General features: G+C 43.1%; 1 protein-coding gene across 8 annotated transcripts in view; it reads left to right on the top strand.

The window, feature by feature from the left end:
* LOC135197269 (calcium uptake protein 1 homolog, mitochondrial-like) overlaps window positions 1–23,242 on the top strand; it is a 195,960-nt gene that overhangs the window by 133,910 nt on the left and 38,808 nt on the right. For 5 of the 8 annotated variants that reach the window (XM_064224383.1, XM_064224380.1, XM_064224377.1 and 2 more), the window contains exons 2-5: window positions 15,373–15,555; window positions 16,077–16,223; window positions 16,604–16,802; window positions 22,794–22,968. In XM_064224383.1, coding sequence (XP_064080453.1) covers window positions 15,395–15,555; window positions 16,077–16,223; window positions 16,604–16,802; window positions 22,794–22,968 — 682 coding nt within the window. In that variant the 5' untranslated portion in view covers window positions 15,373–15,394. Of the gene's footprint in view, window positions 1–15,372; window positions 15,556–16,076; window positions 16,224–16,603; window positions 16,803–18,155; window positions 18,319–22,793; window positions 22,969–23,242 lie in introns of all 8 variants that reach the window. The other 3 variants (XM_064224384.1, XM_064224382.1, XM_064224381.1) reach the window with 1 other exon arrangement.

Raw genomic sequence — 23,242 nt, 5'->3', positions numbered from 1 at the left:
ATATGAAATATTTCGTCAAAATTCCTCTTACTTTCGTAGTTACAGGGTAATTAGTAAACATAACTCAATAAGCCAAAAACATTGATCTGTACAAGAAAATGCAATATTTCTTCTGTTATTGAAAATTTTGTTAATTATTGTTAAGGAAATTGTGATCAATGGCATCTGTAGTGATTCCATGAGTTGCAGAAGAGAAGTCAGTCAGCTACCAAGTACTAACACAATTCAGTAGTGTGAGCACAAACCCCAAGTAGTCTACACTTTAGAGTTTCACCTCTGACATTCGCTTGCTTTTACGTATGTTTATCATTGTTTCGGCAAGAATTTCATCATGCCAATGAGGAAAAGACAAGCAAAACATCTTGGTAACATACAGACGAAGAAAATTCGCTCTAATATGATTACAGAATATCATAATACGTATACGCGATGTTAGCGTAGTTAGTGAAGAGAGAGAGGGAGGGTTGCGCAGTAAGTAACGCCCCCGTCCTCCATGACACACACGTCACACTGTATCCCAGGTTACGATCTTTGATCAAAGGGATCTTCATTTGTGATAAATAACATAGTTTTGGTTTATTTATAACCAAAAGGGAATATAAAATTCATAATAATCATGATTTATTAACGTTGTCTTTGTAAAAAGAGTACACCTTCGAGTTTCACCTCTGACATTCTCTTGCATTTACGTTTGTTTATCTTTTTTTGGCAAGAATTTCATCATGCCAAAGAGGAAAACACAAGGAAAACATCTCGCTAACATATAGAAGAAGAAAATTCGCTGTAATAAGCCGAGTTAGTGAAGGAGAGAGAGAGAGAGAGAGAGAGAGAGAGAGAGAGAGAGTGTTGCGTAAGGGAGGAGTGCCCCATCTTCCCTGACGCAGTGCCCCAGGCTACGAGATATGAGCAAAGCGATCATCATTTATGATTAAATTATGATAAATAACATAATTTTGGTTTATTAATACACAAAAAAAGAAATATAATTCATAATAATCATTATTTATTAACATTGTCTTAATAAAAATATGAAGGAAAACTTTGAATGCCCATATCTCAAAACTATATTTGTTGACCTTCAAAATCTATCTTCTCAGTTTTAAAGCTATAACATTGAAATTTGGTTTATAACTCAGAAAGACATTATAGAAAAATCAAATCAAGCCCTTTTTTCCAATTTTTGTTTTGCCTTTTTTTTATAATTTTTTTTTCCAAATTTATAGGGTTTATTTTTTTACCATAATGAAAAATTCATATCTAGTAAAAAAAAATGACTTTAAAAAAAAAAAAAAAACTCCTCATTCGATTGGAGGTCTACATCAGGTCTATATATGGTAGTAATCCCAGGTCTTAATATTAAATATCAAGGGAGGAGATAGAATTTGAAAAATGGTTATTTTCGGGATAAATCGCCCTGGCGTCACAAAACCGAAGGTCAGAGGCGAAAATCATATGCGGTTTGGAGATGTCCCAAGTCACCTTATTAAGTGATATGAATATCAAAGTCCTGTCCGTAAAAAATGGCATTAGCCGGCTGGCCCCCTTAAATGTACTAAAGAAGCAGTGTACAGTGGACCCCCCGTATTCGCATTCTCCAGATTCGCGGACTCACACATTCGCGGATTTCTCTGGGGAACGTCTCCCCGCATTATTCGCGGAAAATTTGCGCATTCGCAGTATTTTTCTATGATAAATATCCACAAATTCCTGGTTTTTTTGATGAATTTCATCATAAAATGCACTTTTTTATACATTCAACTTCCCTGCCAGATATATACTTAGCTATAGACTCCGTCGTCTCCGACAGAATTTCAAATTTCGCGGCACACGCTACCGGTAGGTCAGGTGATCTACCGCCCTGCCCTGGGTGGCAGGACTAGGAACCATTCCCGTTTTCTAATCAGAATTCTTCTGTCGCCCGGGCCATCAACATTGTTGTTGGTTCCTCTCGATTGGTTTTTCTTTTTTCACCGGCAATTGATCTTCTTGACCGACTTTTGGTGACGTATCTGGATTGTTGGATTGGCATACGCTTTTGTGGACTGTTTTGTGGACTTGATTTTGGAATTTTCTTTAAAAATGTCTGACTGGAATGGTTGTGAGACGTGTGTGAAATGTAGGCTGTAAGGTGAGGTTGCCGAAAGCTTCGGTAGACCCTCACACGGTATGCAAGGGTTGAAGGGAGTATGAATGTTCTTTTACTAATACTTGTAAGGAATGTGAGAATTTGAGTGAGAACGAATGGAAGAATCTAACTAATTATTTAAAAAAGTTAGAGAGAGAAAGAGTGAGGAAGGCTTCTTATAGAAGTTTAAGTAGTTCGAGATCTGAACTAATTCCTAGCTTGGGATCTTCCCCAAGGGTAAGTATTGCTACTTCTCCTTCCATTGCAGCCCCTTCCTATTGCAGAACCTGTAGATTCAGCGAAAGAACTTGCGGATCTAAAAGCAGCCTTCAAGTGATGGAAAACAAATGGCTGCCATACAAGGTAAGGCTAGTGATTAATCAGTGGACAGTGATATGAGTGTCCCCAGTGTAGTGGAGGGGGCAATCTGGTCGGCTCAGCAACGCTCCTAGGTCTAGACCTCTTCCAAGCTCACATGCCCAGAGGAGAAGGAATGTCGAAAACCGAAAGGAGGTTGTGGAGAATCCCCACCGATCAGGTGTCCCTTCGGCGGTTTCTGTGACACCCCAGACTGCCAAGGATCGCTATTGTAAAGCGTCCTGCGTGAGTGTTTTTTCGTCGTCGGGATCTTCATCTCCGAGACGTGATTGGAGGGATTCAGATCGATCTCGCCACTCAAGAGGAGTTGGAAGGCTCCGACTATTGATTCGAGCCCAGAAAACTTCCCTGAGGAGTCTCCCTCGGGAGTGAAGAAGGCAAGAAGAGCCATTCTTTCAACCAGAGTGAGAAGGAGGCAGGAGGTGGAGGCTATGGACTCCTCCCCTCCTCCTTCCCTCCTCCGAAGAGGATAAAGAGGAGGTTACGAAGAGATTCATGATGGCGATGCAAGAGCAGATTTCGTCTTTTGTAGGAGTTCTGTCAAAGGAGCCTCCTAGAAGGAAAGACTCTTCCCTTCCGATCAAAAGATCCTCCAGACGTATGGAGGTATCTGCCGCCAGGATCGATACTCCTACTCGAGGTGAGGTTTCCTGTACGAACCTGGATGAACCTATCAGACGTCTGGCACCGGCCAGGAGTGAGGAGTCACCCAGGAGGCAGGAGCCAAGAGCCAGGAGTGAGGAGTCAACCAGGAGGCAGGAGCCAAGAGCCAGGAGTGTGGAGTCATCCAGGCAGGAGTCAGGAGTCAGGAGTCAGGAGTCAGGAGTCAGGAGTCAGGAGTCAGGAGTCAGGAGTCAGGAGTCAGAGTCAGGAGTCAGGAGCCCGGAGTCCGGAGCCCGGAGTCAGGAGCCCGGAGTCAGGAGCCCGGAGTCAGGAGCCCGGAGTCAGGAGTCCGGAGTCCGGAGGCAAGAGTCAAGAGTCAAGAGTCAAGAGTCAAGAGTCAAGAGTCAAGAGTCAAGAGTCAAGAGTCAAGAGTCAAGAGTCAAGAGTCAAGAGTCAAGAGCCAGGAGGCAGGAGTCGGAGACTCGTTCCTGGAATTTATGACTCTTCTCCAAATAGGAGCTCCTCTCCTTCAGAGCGTAGGAGGTCTTGGAAGGACTCTCCCTCCAAACACCGTGAACTTTCTCCTTCGTCTGATCGAGGTTTAGACGAGTTGTCTGATGACGAACCTCCTGCTAATGAGGGACTCTCGAGTTATAAGGTCTTAGCCTCATTATTGCTTCAAGAGTTTGGAGATTCTCTTAGTCCGGCGGCTCCTCCTTCTCCTCGTTCTCTCTTTTCGAGCTCGGCTACGGCAAAATCTTCGGCCTTTTTGAAAATGAAGCCTGCAATATCGATGAAGAAGGCACTCCATTCTTTAGATTCTTGGATGGACAAGAAGAAAGAGTTAGGAAAGACGGTATTCTGCATGCCTCCTTCCAAACTACATGGAAAGAGAGGTATTTGGTATGGGACAGGAGAGACTATGGGTCTTTCTCTGCCTGCCTCTGCAGATGCGGAACTTTTCCAATTTAGTGGAGGCCTCTAGACGTCCACTCCTTAGGATCGGTTAGAGCGACGTGGAGCACTTCGGAGTTGAACCACTTTCTAAAGGGACTTTTTGTCACTTTAGAGGTGTTCAACTTTCTGGATTGGTCACTCGGAGTTCTGGCCAACAAATCTAAAGATCCGGAGTTTCTTAAAAACCCAGAGATTCTCCATAGCGTCCTGTCTTGCATGGACAAGGCAGTACAGGACGGTTCGGGAGAAGTGGCTTCCCTTTTTGGTGCTGGTCTCCTGAAAAGAGATCAGTATATGGATCCCTACTATCAAAAGGGGTTTCTCCGAGCCAGAGGACTGCTTTATTGTTCGCCCCTCTATCGGATCATCTGTTTCCTTCTCAGTTAGTGAAGGATATATCTTGCTCGCTAACTGAGAAGGCGACACAAGACCTACTAACACAAACGTCCAAGAAAGGACGCCCTATAGTGTCGGCGATTAAGAAGGACTCTCGTCCTCCTCAGCAGCCCTTTCGTGGAGGTACAGCGGCTCGTCCCCCTGCCAGAAAGAAGAGCTCTGATAAGAGAGGAAGGTCTTCCTTTAGGCTCTTCAAGAAAACCAAATGACTTGTTGCTCCTTCAAGCACCAGTGGGCGCCAGACTCCTGAAACTTTGCAGGAGTATGGGCAAAAGGGGAGCCGACCCTTGGTCAGTGTCGGTCCTAAAGAAGGGATATGTAATCCCCTTCGAGAACAGCCCTCCCCTAACATCTACGCCTCGGGAACTGTCAGCGATGGTACAGAGACCCGGTAATGAGAAAGACTCTCCTTCAAATGGTGGAACAAATGTGGGAAAAGGAGGCCATCGAACTTGTGCAGGATCCACACTCCCTGGGATTTTACAATCGCCTTTTCTAGTACCAAAGGCACGGGGGTGTGGAGACCAGTTCTGGACGTAAGCGTCTGAATCGCTTTGTTCAGAAAAAGAAGTTTCGCATGGAAACGTCCGCCTCAGTAATGTCGGCTCTTCGTCCAGGAGATTGGATGGTCTCTCTGGACTTGCAAGACGCATATTTCCACGTTTCCATTCACCATTTGTCAAAGAAATATCTTCGTTTTGTAATAGGAGACAAGATCTTTCAATTCAGGGCTCTGTGCTTCGGTCTGTCTACAGCTCCGCAAGTATTCACCAACCTGATGGCGAATGTGGCAAGATGGCTTCACCTAGAGGGAATAAACATCTCCCTCTACTTGGACGACTGGCTGATCAGGGCCAAATCGGAGATTCAGTGCTTGGAGGACTTATCAGTAACAAGGAACATGATAGAATCGCTGGGATTACTCGTGAACCTCGAGAAGTCGCAGCTGATCCCCAGCCAGAGCTTGGTCTATCTGGGGATTCAGATGGATTCTCGGGTTTTCGAGTATTTCCTTCGCGAGAAAGAATCACTCGAGGTTTGTCGAAAATCTCGAGCTTCTTAGAGAAAAAGAACAGTTCAGCGAGTGATTATCTGAGCCTTTTAGGGACCCTGTCCTCACTAGAAAAGTTCTTCTCTCTGGGGAGGCTTCACCTTCGCCCCTGAAGGGGGTGTGGAGTTGGAAGACGGGACAACTCTCGGACATCTTCCCACTTCCACAAGAGGTAAAAGATCATTTGAAGTGGTGGATCCTTCCTCTTCAAAAGAACGAAGGCGTATCGCTTGCCCTGCAGAACCCAGACCAAGTGTTATATGCCGACGCTTCGGAGTCGGGATGGGGAGCGACGTTAGGAGCAAGGAAGGTGTCAGGCACCTGGACAAAGGAACAGGTGTCCTGGCACATCAATTGCAAGGAACTAGTGGCCATACACCTAGCCTTAAAGTTCTTCGAAGAGATAGTCAGAGGCGGGGTGATACAGATAAACTCGGACAACACCACGGCTCTGGCTTACATACGCAAGCAAGGAGGCACGCACTCTTTCTCCCTCTTTCAGTTAACAAGACACCTGTTAACCTGGACAGAAGAAAGAGGCATAACTCTCCTCACAAGATTTGTTCAAGGCATCAAGAATGTGAGAGCGGACAGACTGAGCAGGAGGAATCAGGTCCTTCCACAGAATGGACTCTGCACGAAGAAGTGTGTCGAAGTCTTTGGTCCCTGTGGGGGAGACCTCACATAGACCTCTTTGCGACGTTCCTCTCCAAAAGAATAGAGATCTTTTGCTCTCTAGTGGGAGGATCCGAGAGCCTTCGCAATAGACGCGTTTCTCCTGGATTGGTCGGGTGTGGACGCATACGCCTTTCCCCCGTTCAAGATCCTGGGGGAAGTGCTCAGGAAGTTCGTAGCTTCGAAGAACACGAAGTTGACGCTAATAGCCCCATTTTGGCCAGCCCACCCAGGAATGGTTCACAGAGGTATTGGAGTGGATAGTGGACTTCCCCAGATCTCTTCCAAACAGACCAGATCTACTCAGACAACCCCACTTCGAGAGGTTTCACACAACCTCCCAGGTCTCGCTCTGACTGCCTTTCGACTATCGAAAGACTTGTCAGAGCGAGGGGCTTTTCTCGCAAGGCTGCGGGCTCTATCGCTAGAGCCCGCAGAGCTTCGACGAGAAGAGTATACCAATCAAAGTGGGAAGTCTTTAGGAGGTGGTGTAAGAGTCAGAAGCTGTCCTCCTCCAGTACCTCTATAGTGAATATTGCCGATTTCCTCCTCTTTCTGAGAGAGGAATCACACCTTTCTGTCTCAACAATAAAAGGATACAGAAGCATGCTGTCTTCAGTATTTAGGAATCGAGGGCTAGATATTGCAAGCAACAAAGATCCTACACGATCTAATTAGATCCTTTGAAACTTCAAAGGCAGCTACTCCTAGAACACCTAGTTGGAATCTAGACGTGGTACTGAAATTCTTTCATCGGATAAATTCGAGCCTTTACATCTGGCTTCCTTCCGCGACGTCACGAGGAAATGCTTATTCCCTGGTGTCCTCTCGCTACAGCCAAGAGGACGAGCGAATTGCACGCTCTAGATTCCACAGTGGGGTTCAAAGGAGATGCTGCCATCTGTTCTTTCCAGACAATGTTTCTGGCAAAGAACGAAAACCCGTCAAAACCGTGGCCCAGAAGTTTTGAGGTAAAAGGCCTATCTAACCTCGTAGGCAGAGAGATAGAGAGGTCTCTCTGTCCAGTGAGAGCTCTTAAATATTATTTAGAGAGGAAGAGACAGATGGGAGCTTGTCAACAAGGTCTTTGGTGTGCGGTGAAGAACCCCAAAAGACTCATGTCCAAGAACGCCTTGGCTTTCTTTGTGAGAAGCGTAATTACGGACGCTCACAAGAACTGCTCGGAGGAATCCTTCGTCTTCTAAAGGTCAAGGACCCATGAGGTGAGAGCATAGCAACGTCCTTGGCGTTCCAAAAGAATATGTCTCTAAAAAATATCATTGAGACTACATATTGGAGGTGCAATTCAGTGTTTGCATCTCATTATCTGAAGGATGTGAGAGCGACCTATGAGAAGTGCTTCTCTCTAGGTCCATTTGTATCAGCAGATACAGTGCTGGGTCTTGGAGCAAAGACTGATCCTTAAATATTATTTTGTTCATGAAACTTACCTGACAGATATATATATAGCTGTATTCTCCGAAGTCCGACAGAATTTCAAAACAAACTCGCGGCACACGCAGTGGCGGCCAGGTGGTAGTTACCAATTCCCCGCCGCTGGGAGGCGGATATCAGGAACCATTCCCATTTTCTATTCATATTTTTTTCTGTCGCCGGTCGGTAAACACCTGTTTACAGACCTCCGCCCAGGATTTTGGATTTGACTCGTTATAAGTATCTGGATTGACTTTTGGTTTTGACTCTGGATTGTTGGATTGGCATACGCGATAGTGGACTGTTTTTGGATTTTGGATTGGCTTTTCTATGAACGTGATGTCGGGATCAAGTTCAGTGAGCTTCGTGTGTGAGAAGTGATTGCAAGGTGAGGCTACTGAAATCATCGGTAGACCCCCACACAGTATGTATGGGGTGTAGGGGGCATGTTTGTTTGCTGGTTGATCGTTGCATTGAATGCAAAAGTTTGACTGAGGATGAATGGAAGGTGTATGAATCCTATCGGCGTAAGTTGGAGCGCGATAGGATCAGGAGGTCTTCCTCCAAGAGCGGTTCTACGAAAGGTAAGGGAAGTAACATTTCTCCTATTTTAACACCAGTAGAATTTGCTTCACCTAATCCTGTGTTGTTGCCTGAGGGCCCTAGTTCTGTGTCTGGAGAAGGTAATGCCCTTTCTCTGATTCTAGAGTCTTTACGCACTCTAAGAGTCCAAAGTGTTGGCCCTTGAAAACGGCTCGAGTAAAGTGTGTGATCGTGCCCCTAGTGTTGTGGAGGGGGCGTCAGATCGGCCGCCCATAATGCCTCTAGGTCTAGACCTCTGTCGGACTCCCAGAACTCAGGGAGTGGGCATGTCGAAAGCCGCAAGAGGGTTACGGGGGCTCCCCACCGATCTGGCGTCCCTTCGGCAGGACCTGTTGCTACTTCCCAGGCTGCCAAGGAGCGTGCTCAGGCTCGCATCCTTCAAGGACTGCTTTTTCGTCCATTACGAGGCGCCCTCCCCGCGCAAGGGGGGTGGAGCGCTCGGAGAGACTCGCGTCCGTTGAAAAGGACTTTTCCTAGGGAGGACGCTTTACGTCCCCTCTCTCCGCTATCGTTGCGGTCTTCGCCTGCATCGTATGACGCGTTTTCCTCCACAGAAGAGAGGTAGGACGTCGTCCGAGGACGACGCTGAGAAGCGCTTCTCTCGCGCCTCGGAGAGGCAGGTTGCTGTACCTGTGAGAAGGAAGGAGGCGTCCCCCGCCCCTCGTCTTCTCGCAGGCGCAGCCCTCACCTCCTCTTGGTTCTTCACCAACGAAGAGTATTCTTGTGTCGCTTCAAGACCAATTGTCGGCCTTAATGGCTCGGAAGACTCGCCCAGCAGCAGTTGAGCCTAAACGAAGGAAGGACGCTAGACTGCCTGTCAAGAGGACGAGGCAGTCTCCTTCTCCGTCTCCTCGTTCGTCTCTGTCTCCGCCCGCACGTCAGGACGCCTTTGAGGACGCTCGGCAGGACGCCTTGGAGGACGCTTTTGAAGACTGCTCGCAGGACGCTTTTGAAGACGCTCGTCGGGATGTTTTGCTTGACGCCTTTGACTGTGGAGAAGGCTTTCGAGAGCGCCCAGAAGGACGCTTTGAAAGCGAAAGCTGGACGCTTGAGCGTAAAACGTAAGGACGCTCCTCGAGAGAGACTAAGAGTAGCCTCTCTTGACGCGCAGCGCGGTCAGGACGCTCTTCGTGGTTCGAGCTCTAAGGATCGACAGAAGGTCGGTCGCTTTGAAGAGGCTGATATTAGTCATCCTCGAAAGCCTTTGTTGAAGGCTAGACCCGTTGGGCGCACGCCCTCACGCCCTCCAGAGGTTCAATCTCCTTTGCCTCTTCGGGAGGAAGGAGAGCTTAGTAGTCGGCGGACTCAGTTGAGGAAGAACAGCCGTCAGTTTCGTCGGTTTCGACTACAAGGTGCTGGTTCGTCTTTTACGTTCTTCGTTTGGTGAGAAGTTCCAGCCTGCAGCTCCCAAGTCTCCACCCTCTCAGTTTTCGTCTTCGAGGTCGTGCAAGGTTCCGGAGGTGGTGGAGATGAAACTTCCTTGTCCACTAAGAGCGTTCAAGAAGTTGCAGGATTGGATGGAACGTCGGAAGGATCAGGGCAAGTCGACTTTCGCCCTTCCTCCTTCAAGACTCGGTGGGAAAGGCGGCATTTGGTGAGGAAGACCAAAGCTGAAGTAGGAGTAAGATCCCGTCGTCTTCCCAAGGGGACTTTGCTAGTCTGGTAGACGCCCAGAAGAGATCTCTTTTATCGTCCGCTAAGATTTCATGGACACCAACGGAGATTGACCATCACATGAAAGGTCTGTTAAGGACTCTGGAAGTCTTTAACTTCGTAGACTGGTGCCTAGGAGTCCTGGATCTTCAATCTAGGAGTCCTGATTCTTTGAGTCTGGGGGAGCTGTCCAATGTGTTGTCTTGCATGGACAAGGCCGTCAGGGATGGTTTGGAAGAGTTAGTGTCTCATTTCGGCACTGCTTTCCTCAAGAAGAGAGCGCTTTTCTGCAATTTTTACAGCGAGGTCTGTTTCTGCATCGCAGAAAGCAGAGCTTCTCTTTGCACTCTTTCGAGCCATCTCTTCCCCCAGGCTATGGTAAGGGACCTGGCAGTGAGCCTACAAGAGAAGGCTACCCAGGACCTCTTGGCCCAGTCTTCAAGACGTCCCGCAGTCCCTACCACGTCGTCGTCTGGACGACCTCCTAGGAAGGTTAAACCCTTTCGTAGCGCTCCTCCCTCGAGAGCTGCTCCTCGAGGGAGAGGACTTGCAAGAAGAGAAGAGGTTTCCTTCAAACCTAAATCCTCTAAGTGAGAAGAAAGTCCTTCAGATGCCGGTCGGAGCCAGGCTAAAGTTCTTTGCGGGGGCATGGAGAGAGAGAGATACAGATGCGTGGTCCCTCAAGATAGTGGAACAGGGGTACAAGATCCCTTTGTGGACCCTCCTCCTCTTTCTACGACTCCCAGAGATCTTTCCCCGTCGTATCAAGGGGAGAAACATCAGGTTCTTTTAGATCTTTTGGATCAAATGATCAAGAAAAGAGCGGTGGAGCAGGTCTTAGACCTGGGGTCACCAGGATATTACAACAGACTTTTCCTGGTACCAAAGCAGTCGTCGGGTGGCGTCCAGTCTTGGACGTAAGCAGCCTGAATCTTTTCGTAGAAAAGAAAAAATTCAAGATGGAAACACCTCAGTCGGTTTCTAGAGCCTTAAGACCGGGCGACTGGATGGCTGTCCTTGGACCTACAGGACGCATACTTTCACGTGCCTTTCCCCCCCCCCCCCCACCCAACCCTCCCCCTTTTCCCCAATAAAGTTTTCTGAGGTTTAATGCTAAGGGACAAAGTTTGGCAATTCCGGAGCTCTTTGTTTCGTGGCAATTCCAGAGCCTTTCTTTGTTTCGGTTTTAAGCACGGCTTCCGATGGTATTTACCATGCTCATGAAAAACGTAGCGAGATGGTTACATTCTGCAGGAATAAGAGTGTCCCTGTATCTCGACGATTGGCTGATCAGAGCATCGTCAGAAGAAAGGTGTCTGAAGGACCTTCACTTCACGTTGGGCCTTGGCGAAGTCCCTGGGACTTCTGGTCAACCTCGAAAAGTCGCATCTGACCCCAACACAGTCCATCGTGTATCTGGGGATTCAGATGGATTCAGTGGCTTTTCGAGCGTTTCCGTCCCAGGAACGACAGCTGCAAGGCTTAGAGAGAGTTTCGGCCTTCCTGGGGAAGGAAGCTTGCTCGGCGAGGGAGTGGATGAGTCGCTGGGGACCATTTCCTCGCTGGAAAAGTTTGTTTCCCTGGGAAGACTACACCTCAGACCTCTCCAGTTTTTCTTTAGCAGACAAATGGAGAGTCAGAGAGGATCTGAATGCGACCCTTTTCATCACCAAATCGGTGAAGAACCATCTAAGATGGTGGTTAGATCCTCGGAAGTTTCGAGAGGGGTTGTCCCTAAAACTTCTGAGCCCAGACCTAGTGTTGTTTTCCGACGCCTCGGTGTCGGGTGGGATGGGGAGCAACACTGGGAGGGGAGGAAGTGTCAGGCACCTGGAGGGGGGAACAGGTGTCCTGGCACATCAATGTAAAGGAACTAGCGGCGGTTTTTCTGGCGCTACAGTTCTTCCAACAAAAGGTTGCAGAGAAAGTAGTCCAAGTCAACTCGGACAACACCACAGCCCTTGCGTACCTAAAGAAGCAGGGAGGTACACACTCCCGTCCTCTTTTTTATTTAGCGAGGGAGATTCTGCTTGTGGGAGGGCAGATGCGAGACGGATAAGGATCCTGACGAGATTTATCGCAGGAGTCCAGAACGTCAGAGCAGACCTTCTCAGCCGACAGGATCAGATCCTGCCGACGGAATGAACGTTGCACCAGGACGTCTGTCGAGAGCTCTGGAGACTGTGGGGGTGTCCGTTAGTCGACTATTTGCGACTTCGAGAACAAGAGGTTGCCTCTTTATTGCTCCCCTGTGCTGGATCCGGGAGCAGTCGCTATAGACGCTCTGCTCTGGGACTGGACGAACCTGGACTTGTATGCCTTCCCGCCATTCAAGATCATGGGGAAGTAGTAAGGAAGTTCGCGGCATCGGAGGGGACGAGGTTGACCCTGATCGCCCGATGTGGCCCGCGAAGGAATGGTTCACGGAGGTAATGTCCTTCATCATAGACTTTCCGAGGACGTTGCCCTGGAGGAAACAAGATCTACTCAGACAGCCCCACTTCGCAAGATATCACCGAAACCTCTCCGCTCTGGGTCTGACTGCGTCAGGGGGAACTATCGAAAAGTTGGCCAGAGCGAGAGGTTTTTCTAAAGCAGCTGCAAAGGTGATCGCCAATGCTAGGAGAACTTCCTCGAGAGCTGTTTACCAGTCGAAGTGGGCTTCCTTCAGGGCATGGTGTAGAAAGGAGGGAATTTCCTCTTCCACTACCTCTGTGAGCCAGATAGCCGATTTCCTGCTATTTTTAAGAAATGTGCAGAAGCTGGCTGTCCCGACCATCAAGGGATATAAGAGTATGTTGTCAGCAGTCTTCCGACACAGAGGACTAGACCTGTCTGACAACAGAGATCTTCACGATCTCCTGAGATCATTTGAGACATCCAAGATACCTCAGGCGAGGCCTCCTTCTTGGAACTTGGATTTAGTCCTTGACTGTTAATGTCGAGTCCTTTTGAACCTCTACATGAAGCGTCTCTTAGGAACTTGACGAAGAAGGCTCTTTTCCTAACTGCTCTGGCGACGGCGAAGAGAGTTAGCGAAATTCAAGCCATTTGTAAGCGAGTGGGCTTCAAAGGGGACAATGCGGTCTGCTCTTGAGTCCACTTTCTTAGCAAAGAATGAAACCCGTCGAACCCTTGGCCGAAGGAGCTTTGAAATCAAGGGTATGACAAGCCTTGTGGGCCAAGAACCTGAGAGAGTCCTGTGCCCTGTCAGGGCTCTAAAGTTTTATGTCCACAAGACTAAGGAAGTACGAGGTCCCTCAGATAATCTCTGGTGTTCGGTTAAACGGCCCGATATACCATTATCCAAGAATGCCTTGGCGTTCTTTCTGAGGGACGTCATTAAAGAGGCTCATTCGTCTTCCCCACAGATCGATTGAGCCTCTTGCGAGTGAAAGCTCACGAGGTCAGAGCTGTCGCAACCTCGCTTGCCTTCCAAAGGAACATGTCGATCAAGGACATCCTTGACGCCACCTTTTGGAGGAGCAATTCAGTATTCGTCTCACACTACTTGAGAGATGTCGATAACACGATATAAGAGGACTGTTGTTCTCTTGGGCCATACGTTTCTGCAGACACAGTCTTGGGGGCTGAAGGTAGCTCTCTCCCTATCCCTTAGTTATGGTTTAGGTTAGTTTTTAGTTGTTGTTTTTTGGTTGTGGTGAGGCTTTGGTGAAGACCTCCCATCTCTTAGCTTAGTGTTCAGGGGTCTTGGATAGTTGGTCAGGTGGTGGTCAGTTGCTTCGTTGCCCTCATTTGTATGGCTCTATGCTCTTGTCATATGAGGTCACGTCCCCGTTGACAGAGCATCCAGAGCGCACCAGCACTACAGGTCTCCACCTGGCTGGCAACTCTGATGAAGCACAAGCAGGCTGAAGTGACAGTAATCACAGAGTCTACTTTGCTAACATTTTTTTTGGTGAGGAACCAAGGTGTATATCATCTACTTAATTTAAGTTTCCTACAAATCCTATTCTGTCTTCTTCCCACCATCCGAAGGTGGGATTCAGCTATATATATATCTGTCAGGTAAGTTTCATGAACAAAATGTTATTGTTATAATACAATTAAATTTGTTTGTCATATCTTACCTGGCAGATATATATAATCAATTGTGCCCACCCACAAACCTCCCCTCAGGAGACAGTGGCACTGATAAAAATATGAATAGAAAATGGGAATGGTTCCTGATATCCGCCTCCCAGCGGCGGGAATGGGTACTACCACCTGGCCGCCCACTGCGTGTGCCGCGAGTTTTGAAATTCTGTCGGACTTCGGAGAATACAGCTATATATATATCTGCCAGGTAAGTATGAACAAACTTAATTGTATTATAACAATAACATGTTTTATCGTACATAAACCCTCTTGTCAGATATGTGCTTGGTTTTCTATTAGCAAGCTCACTGATGTCGCACGGGAGCATAGTGTCATTGCTGGTAGGGGATCAAGGGTATGTATGGCTAGTAGGGGAGTACAAAAAAATTTTTTTTTGTATATTTTGTAAATGAAAGTGTAATTATGTTTCGAGTTTTTGGTTGTTTGTAAGGAGTTCGGGGATAACTCCTTGCAATCTTAGAACTAACATGGATGTTAGGATCAGGTGATCGGGATCGGTGTTGTGCTCCTTGAACAAGGTGTATTGTCATGTTAGTGGAATAGCACCCAATGACAAAGGCCTTTAGGCTCTGCCGAGTAAGTGGATAAGACCCCATTGGCAGACCCACAAGAACTCTTAGCCATAGATCAATATCTCGCTGAGGCTCTTGAGGCTAAGCAGACTCCAAGGCAGTAGCCGCGAAGTCTTCAGCCTAATAAGGTAGGAACCAAGGTTTATTAATACCTACAACATATGTTGTTTACCTGTCTATTTCAGTAGTTAGCTGTCTCTTACCCACCACCAATGGGTGCTAATCAGCTAAGTATATATCTGGCAGGGAAGTTGAATGTATAAAAATGATATTGTCATGTTACAATAAAGTTTTATACATACTTACCTGACAGATATATACGATTAATGGCCCACCCAGCCTCCCCGCAGGAGACAGGTGGAAGAGAAGAATTCTGATTAGAAAACGGGAATGGTTCCTAGTCCTGCCACCCAGGGCAGGGCGGTAGATCACCTGACCTACCGGTAGCGTGTGCCGCGAAATTTGAAATTCTGTCTGAGACGACGGAGTCTATAGCTAAGTATATATCTGTCAGGTAAGTATGTATAAAACTTTATTGTAACATGACAATATCATTTTTTGTGATAAAACTATTAAAAAAACCAAGTATGAAAATTTTTAGTGGGTTTTTCTTGAGTTTTAACTAACAAAATAGGCTGTTTTTAGCATTTTCATAGGGGTTCCAAACATTCGCGGGTTCTAACTATTCACGGGGGGGTCTGGTACGCATCCCCTGCGAATACGGGGGGACCACTGTATCATTGAAGGTTACCAAATGTTCAGCAATGTTTTTAAAACAATTTGATGGCAGTTATTTCATTTTACAGAGTTTAACTGAAAAAGAGCCTGATGCGGGGAACACTCCTTAGAGTACTGCCAACCCTCACTCGAGAACGGGGGTCACTTCCTGCCAGTCGTTTTACCAGTCTCGACACTACCCTGGTGCCTAAGCCATGCAGTGTGAGGGGCCATTCAGCGCTTGCAAGCGCTCGGAGAAGAGATAGCAATAGGTAGGTTGACATGGACTAATTTAACAAGTTTTGTACTTGCCTTTATTACCAAACTCTTTGCAATTGATTTGGAGTAAAATTGTGTATTTGATTTTATAATCAGATCTCAACAGTTTTCAAAAGTTTAATTCCTAGTTTGGTAACTGTGGCTTCCGCAGTAAAATATTTTGTTACAGAATTAGTTCTGCTTATATATGAGGATTTTTAATTTGGTATATTTTTACTTCCCTGAGGCAGGTAATTATTGGAGACTGTGGGATTATTCTGCTTACTGCTTTTCTTTTGCTTGTTGAACAAGTGAGTGATGGTAATTAGGGATTTCAGGGTCCATGAAATTGGGCAGTTATTAGTGATTTTTTTTTTTTCTTTGTGGTCAAAAAGTGTAGTGGTCAAGAAGTGCAGTGCACTGCATGTTTTATTTTTTTGTGAGATTTTCAACAGCTCGGGTAGGCTTTGCAGTAGGTATATTATTGTTTACTGTATTAAGAAATATGTTATTCCAATTATACTTATTATTTCAGGTGTCTCACCCCCACTGCAACGACAGAACAAGAGAGGGGCTACAAAAACTTTGGACATGCTGGAGAACCACCTTTGAAGAGATTTACCAAGATATATTACTTTATTATAGGGGCGGGAATAATTTACTTTTCCTTCAGCTGGAAACGGTAATTATTGTACTGTTATTACACTTTTCTAGATTATGCTAGATGTTTATACTTTGTGATATATTTTTTTTCGTTTTTGTGTTGTGATTGTCTCGCAAATTCAGTGTATGTATTCTTTTAGTAATAGTAATTTGATATTCTGTACATCTTTTGACTGTACAAGAGGGGTTGCAAATTTGTGCCGAGTAAACAAGAGGTAGAATAAGTATTTTTTGAACAATACTATTTCTTTCTTTATCACCAATTGATCTGTTGCCAGATTTTAATGAAAATTTTTTTTTTTACAGTTGAGTACATGCTTAGTTTGACTTAATTGTAGGTTATGAGTTACATTATTTATAACTTGAAATAATTTCTATAACAGTTTGCTCTCTGTTTAGGATTTGGAAGCTTTTAACTGTCGAGGCAGCGGAAGTATCTGAAACAGATGCTGCTGAGCATCAGCAGGAGAGTTTCACCAAAGAGGAGGCAGAACATTCAGAAGGCTCTTTGGAGTCTGCCTCTGAAGACTCAGAAGGGGAAGATACTGGAGCCGAGGAACCCAGGAAGAAGAAGCGTGTTGGATTCAGAGACAGAAAGGTAAGGATGTGGAACATTGGGAGTTCGATATTTGTTTTGATTTATTAATTTTGAAGGAATATACTATTTTCATGAAAAAATTTATATTAATAGTACAGAGTTGAAATGATGAAGAATTACATGCTCTTTACTTCTTTTTTTTAACTAGGAAACATGACCTGTTACAAGTCTTCACAGTTAATATTCATACATAAAACCCCTTGTGTTATTTATGATATACCTTAACTTGTACATAATATTGGAATGAACCACATAAGAAGTAAAATTGCAGCCTGCAGTTAAAAGTATACTTATATGCTGTGTAACCAAGTTATTTGAGAAAGTCTGATTTGTGTTTATTTTTCACTTTTATCTTCTGTAAAGATTATTGGCGTATTTGAAACTGTTTCTTAGGCTGTTAATTTTTAAAAAGTAAACTTCCCAACAGTTTCTGTAATGATACTTAAATTTTAATCTCATTTCAAATAGCTCTCATTGTCTTAATCATACATCACATAAAATGGACCTTTATATGCAAGAAGGAGCAATGGACACAAAATTCCAAACAGTCTTGAGTATTGTGTGACTGTTTTTTTTTTTCATCCAAAATAACCCAACTTATGAATAATTGGTTGTGATGAAATAAACTTCTGTTTTGTACCAAATTCTGATTGGCTGACTGGAATGCTCAAGACTGTAGAGCATGCACGCCACATGCAAAAACACAAATAAATTGTTAGTGAATGAAGGTATGTTTAGGGTAGGGTGCAGGTGTACTTAGAATGGACAAATAAGTTTGGTTGGTTTATAAACTATGCTTGTAATCAGCCAACTATCATTATGCAGTAGATTCAGCAGAGATACCTAAACTGGATGAAATTCATGATAACAGTGCACTGGAGAGAAAAGCATGGGAAAGTTTTGACATAAGAATGTTAACAATGTGTGTGATGACAAATGTAACTGAAATATTTTAATTTTTATTTTTCCGTGGCCTTATTTATACAAGTACAACCTCCATTCTTTGAAATTGACTTTCTAGAAGTTCAGTTAAAGGTGCCCTTATGTATTGAGTGAGGCAACTTGGCATTTCTTTTCTTAGGTGGTTTGTTCCAATTTTTAAGGGTTAAGGTGCAAGAAAACCAAGTATTGTATTTTTCAGTATTTATTGTCTACAGAATATTTTTTGTTCATTTGTTAAGAGCCAAACAAGGATATATAATGTGCTAATAAATTTCAGTGAATTCTTTCTCTGATGATTACATTGTTCATTATTCAATGCTTCTTTGCCATATTCAGTCATTTCTCTTCACACTTTAGACGTAGTCAAAGAATTGATGACCTGGCAAGCAAAACCCTAATCGTGAATTGCAGATAATTGAGTATGAGAATCGCATTCGCCAGTATTCCACCCCAGACAAGATTTTTCGTTACTTTGCAACCCTGAAGGTTTATGGCGATCATGGGGATCATGAGATTTTTATGACCCCCGATGATTTCCTCCGCTGTATAACTCCGGGCATCAAGCAACCGGAGGGTAAGATGCTCTGCTCAACCTTCACGCTTGACTATGGAGCATTCGGTTACAAAAATATACACCCCTCAGTATATTTGGGTTGATGTTTGTAGAATGATGAATGCCCATCTGTTGTTTGATGGACATTGCATTGTAAGCCAACAGTTCTTCTTTGACTGGCTCTATAATGCTTATTTCATGCAGTACATCCATCTGACTTCAGTCACCCCATTTTCCCTTATTTTGTAAATCTGATTATGCAATCTAAGACATCTTGTGCCTTGGCTCAGTGTAAATTAATTCAATATTTTTTTTTCAAATTGGATGTGGATTCTCAAGTGTGATTTTGTAACACAAAGTCTTTTGATTGTAGAGTCAGATTTATTTTTCAAGCTGCTGGTATTTTGTCAGATGCATATTTGTTTGAGTGTCAAACAAAAACCCTTATTTCAGTTGACTGGATTAGAATAAGTATGTAAAATATGTAGACTTGAAAGTGTTTTCTGTTCCATGTAGTATTTGAAGGTTAAATCCCTGAAATGTTTAGTTTTTACTAAAGTTTGTGAATCCCATTGTCTTACCTTCTTGTACTACAAGCAAATTTAGACTTTTTATAGAGTGATTTCTCTCTCTCACATCAGCATAAGAATTGGTATTTTAGAACTCAAGCAGTTATGCATCTTGACTCTGGAATGGAACACAGGCCCCTAGATCTAGGTCGACTTGCATCACACTAGTAAACAGGATGACTTGTACATATGTAAAGGTTTATGCCACAAAGAAGACTAATTTATCACATATCTCCATTTCATAAAAGATATATTCATGAAGTGAACTCAGTGGGGGTTAATATTGGGATTTTTTCTTTTCAATCAAAAAGCAACTTAGAATTTTTATTTGCTAAAAGTTGTAACTTCCCTTTAGTTTGTAGTAGATTTCAGTTATTGTTTGGAAAAATCCCAAATGTAGCTTTCTACCTGTAGATAAGTTATTTCCTCAACTGAGTTCAGGTTAAGAGTATTGAGCCTTATTAAAGGGAAAGTTCCTCGTGTAGGAAATCAGAATGAACGGTCACAGAATGGTGATACATAATTGCTTTATTAATCTGGAATTAGGTTGAAGTACCTGGATGTCAAAATGAAAGGTGCAATTTGCTGTCTGCATAAGGTAATGTTGCATCCCAGGAATTAGAAACAATAAGTTGCTCTGCTGCTTATTAACAAAAAGTGGTTTTCTTTGTTGGGCACTATACAGTATTCAGGAAGTTATCCCCAGCAATTGGCACATTGCTCTACTCTCATTGATGTGATTGTTTTGAAATATTACCATAATGTTATGCTTTGTATGCTCGTACATTTATTTCAGGTTTAATTATATGATGCTAAAGTATAATTTTTCATTTTATTTTAATTTTTTGTATTTATTAAATTTTTTTTTAGGATATTGTGGGATCTTTAGGTACAGCGTTTTATGTTACTGAATGTTTATATTTTATATGATTTAAGTGAAAGGTTTCCTATCCTTTGCCAACTGGATTTTTTTGTAATTGGTACACTGAATGAAATTTGAGATTTTTAATTTTTTTTTTTTTCGGAACCTAGAATAATAAGCTACTGTACTTAACAAGCTTACTTGTTTATTTTTTCACTTATTTTTGGCCAACCTCTACGAGCTAAGTCTTGTAGCTCAGTCCTCCAATTGATTTAATTACACTATAGGAGTTTGGGATTGGATGCGAGACAGAACTCAGCCCGTCAATTGTGTGGGTTGATGGGCTTAGTTTTGTGAGGCTGATACTATTCAGAAGCCACACTACAACCAAAAACTGAAAGAAGTAATTTCTCTTGAAACTTGAATGGAGACAATGGACAGAAACAAAACCATGTGCTTTGTATAATGGAATTCAGTGCTAAATCATAGTGCTGTTATTAGTAAACTATTTTATAGAAATAATAGTAATCATTGGCAATGAATACCAGATATCAGGGATATTAATCTCATTAATTCTTAACATGGATGATTTTGTAACATGAACTCTATCTTCTAAAGCTGAAAATGTATCAAAATATGAGCTTAGCCAGTGTAATGTAGATTGGTTATTGAAGGATGTGATCTCAAACTGAAAAGTTCTGAATCGGTAGTCAAATGTTCTTGGATAAATAGAAATCGCTTCAGCTTGCTGATCAGTAAAAATAATGAAATAAGACAAAAATAATGAAATAAGACATTCTTTTCACATATTAATCATTCATAGTGTAACCTTCCAGTTCCTTAAATTGTGAAGCCAACCTGATAACTTGTGAGTTTGAATTGAGTCCACTACTAAATTAGTGACTCAACTTCTCATACATTGAGTAACTGACCAGAAGGGGTCAACATTTCCCCAAGAGTCCTGTCTAGTGTACTAACTATCTTGGAATAAATTCCTGTCTCAGAAACTATCGAGTTTATTTTGAATAGCTAAAGATATATCCAAAAATAAATGTAGCTGGAATCTCAATGAACCAGATTAAACAGGATCCAGATCTGCCAACAGAGCAAAAGGCACTTCTGAACGGTTTCAACAGAAGGAGATTCAGGCAGTCTCAGGTGATGATGGTGATATGGAAAGGCTTATGCAGAAATTCTCTCTTATTTTGCCTACTAGCCAGAAGGCTGTAGGCTGTTGACATGAACATCCATGATCCATGGTTCTTTTGGTAGAGTTATGAATTTCTCAACATGTTCGGTTGTATGGTAAGCATTGTACATTTTGTAAATATTTTGTGTTCAACAGATTAGTGTTGAAATAACTGGCCAGTCAGCTGTGTATTCATAATCAGTTCTTGTACATACAATCACTTCCAGCTCTTAGGACATTCATAACTGTATACATATAAGTTCCCAGACTAATAGAGCTGCTGATGCTTTACCTTCACAGTCTTTAGGTGTAGTTATAATGAACTCGTAAATTATGTTGAATTTTTAATGATTTTGTAACTTTGAGATTTGTTTGGGAGGTCCAAAACATGTCTCTATAATGGTAAACTCAAGGTGCCATCCCAGTGTCACATGACATCCAGATATTTATCATTAGTTTTTTCTATGTATGATGTCATGTGATAGAATTTGCATATCACTTGACATCATCATAATCTCAGTTTTGACTTTGTCAATGTCCCAAAAGGTTCAACATTTAAATTTCTTGATGTAGCTTTCTTCAATGTGAGAATATTGTTTCCTATATGAAAGATGTTGGAACTGAAGTTTGTGTAAGGTAAATAGACCTTGTAGGTGGGTTACTGCATATACTGTGACTCAAACAGCTTAAAACTTTTGGGCAGTGCTAAAGGTTCACTGCATAGCCTCTTCAACTGTATAACTTTCTTATATTCCTTTCATTGGGTTTCCAATCCAGCTACCTATTTTTTGTCATTTTACTTTGCTCACTTACTATTATCATGATACTTTCATGGTGCTCACCTGATATTTTTTCAATGGGAGGTGAAAAATGGAAGATTATAAAGTCAGAGAAGTTGGACAGCCTAGTGAAAGACCAATGAAGTAGAAAGTAGTACACTGTAATGCTGATGTGGCCCCTTGGGGATGCAAAGAACCTTTGGTACTGCCAAAATCAGGCTGTGTATGGCACACTGTAAGTGCATAGCACCAACCCTGTGAGCCTAAGAATGTAACTCATTGGTCTGTGTAAAATGCTGTGTGATGATGGTGATTGTATACATACAGTAAATTGAAATTTTTAGGGGGTGTTCAGTCTTTGCAGGAAAGACCCTTGAGTAAGGCTCAAAACTCAAAACTTTTCAATCTTCAAAAAAAGAATACTTGTCATCTACACCAAGGTTTTAACAGACAACAGGATGATTTGTAGTCTGCTAGACATTATCTGCTTGTTTTTTTATTCATTTTTAGGCACAGTCACATGTTTTTAAGGGAAAGTGACATAGCTTGTACGAATTAGACGTAGCGTATTTACGACTCTTAATGCTTTGACTGTGGTACAATAGTACAAGTATGATTTATGTAGTATTTTGTGTATCTTCTTTATGACTTTTTATGATTTGAAACTTTTCTTCTTTTACAGCTCTGCAATTTATTATTTGTAGCACTGAGGGGTCCTGTGCATTGATAGTACTTAATTTTGTTCCATTTCCTTTCAGTTTCTGCATTGTAGAATGTTCGTGTGACGCAGTGATCAATTGAATAGTTTTTTGCATTGTTTTTCCTCTTTTTATTGCTATGAAGAGTACCTTTTGTTTGAATCTTCTTGTTGGTCACTTTGGTCATGTATTTTCTTGTTTTATAGATTTTTATAGACTACATTGATTCTAGACCATTTTTGGCAGTTTGCATGCTCTGTGAAATGTTGCATGCAAACCTCTTGATCCTCTAAGGGGGGGTTCTTTGTTTTTTTTTTTGTTTTTTTTATCTCTCTCTCTCTCTCTCTCTTGTGTGTTTCAGTATTAGAAGGTGTTTCTTTTTTCTTTTTTGCTGTATAGATCATAGAGTACGAAAACAGAATCCGGGCTTTTTCAACACCAGATAAAATTTTCCGCTACTTTGCTACCGTCAAGCTCGTCCAAAAGACCGCCAATGGGTCGGAAAAGACCGTGGTTTACATGACTCCCGATGATTTGCTGCGATCATTGACGCCAGGAATGCAACAGCCAAATGGTAGGAGTTTTCAAATGAAGGGTATAAGATTTCTCTAATGAATCCTGTGGTGTACTTGAAGGGTTTCAGTAGATAACTGTTGATTGTGTGCAGTACTTCATTTCATGGGAGACATTGAATTAGAAAGTATAGTAGTATTTGTTTTTCTGCTTTTTCATGTCCCTCAGTTTTTCTGGTGAGATTTGTTTTGGATTTTTACTGGCTTCTAAAATGTCTGATGTGGAGATGATATTGCAGAAAACAAATGTTTGATTCCTTATTCAGTCTCCTCTGA

Source organism: Macrobrachium nipponense, chromosome 18, assembly GCF_015104395.2.
Source record: "Macrobrachium nipponense isolate FS-2020 chromosome 18, ASM1510439v2, whole genome shotgun sequence".
NCBI lineage: Eukaryota > Metazoa > Arthropoda > Malacostraca > Decapoda > Palaemonidae > Macrobrachium > Macrobrachium nipponense.
Note: the sequence above shows the minus strand (reverse complement) of the source record. Positions and strands in the feature narration are given on the sequence as shown.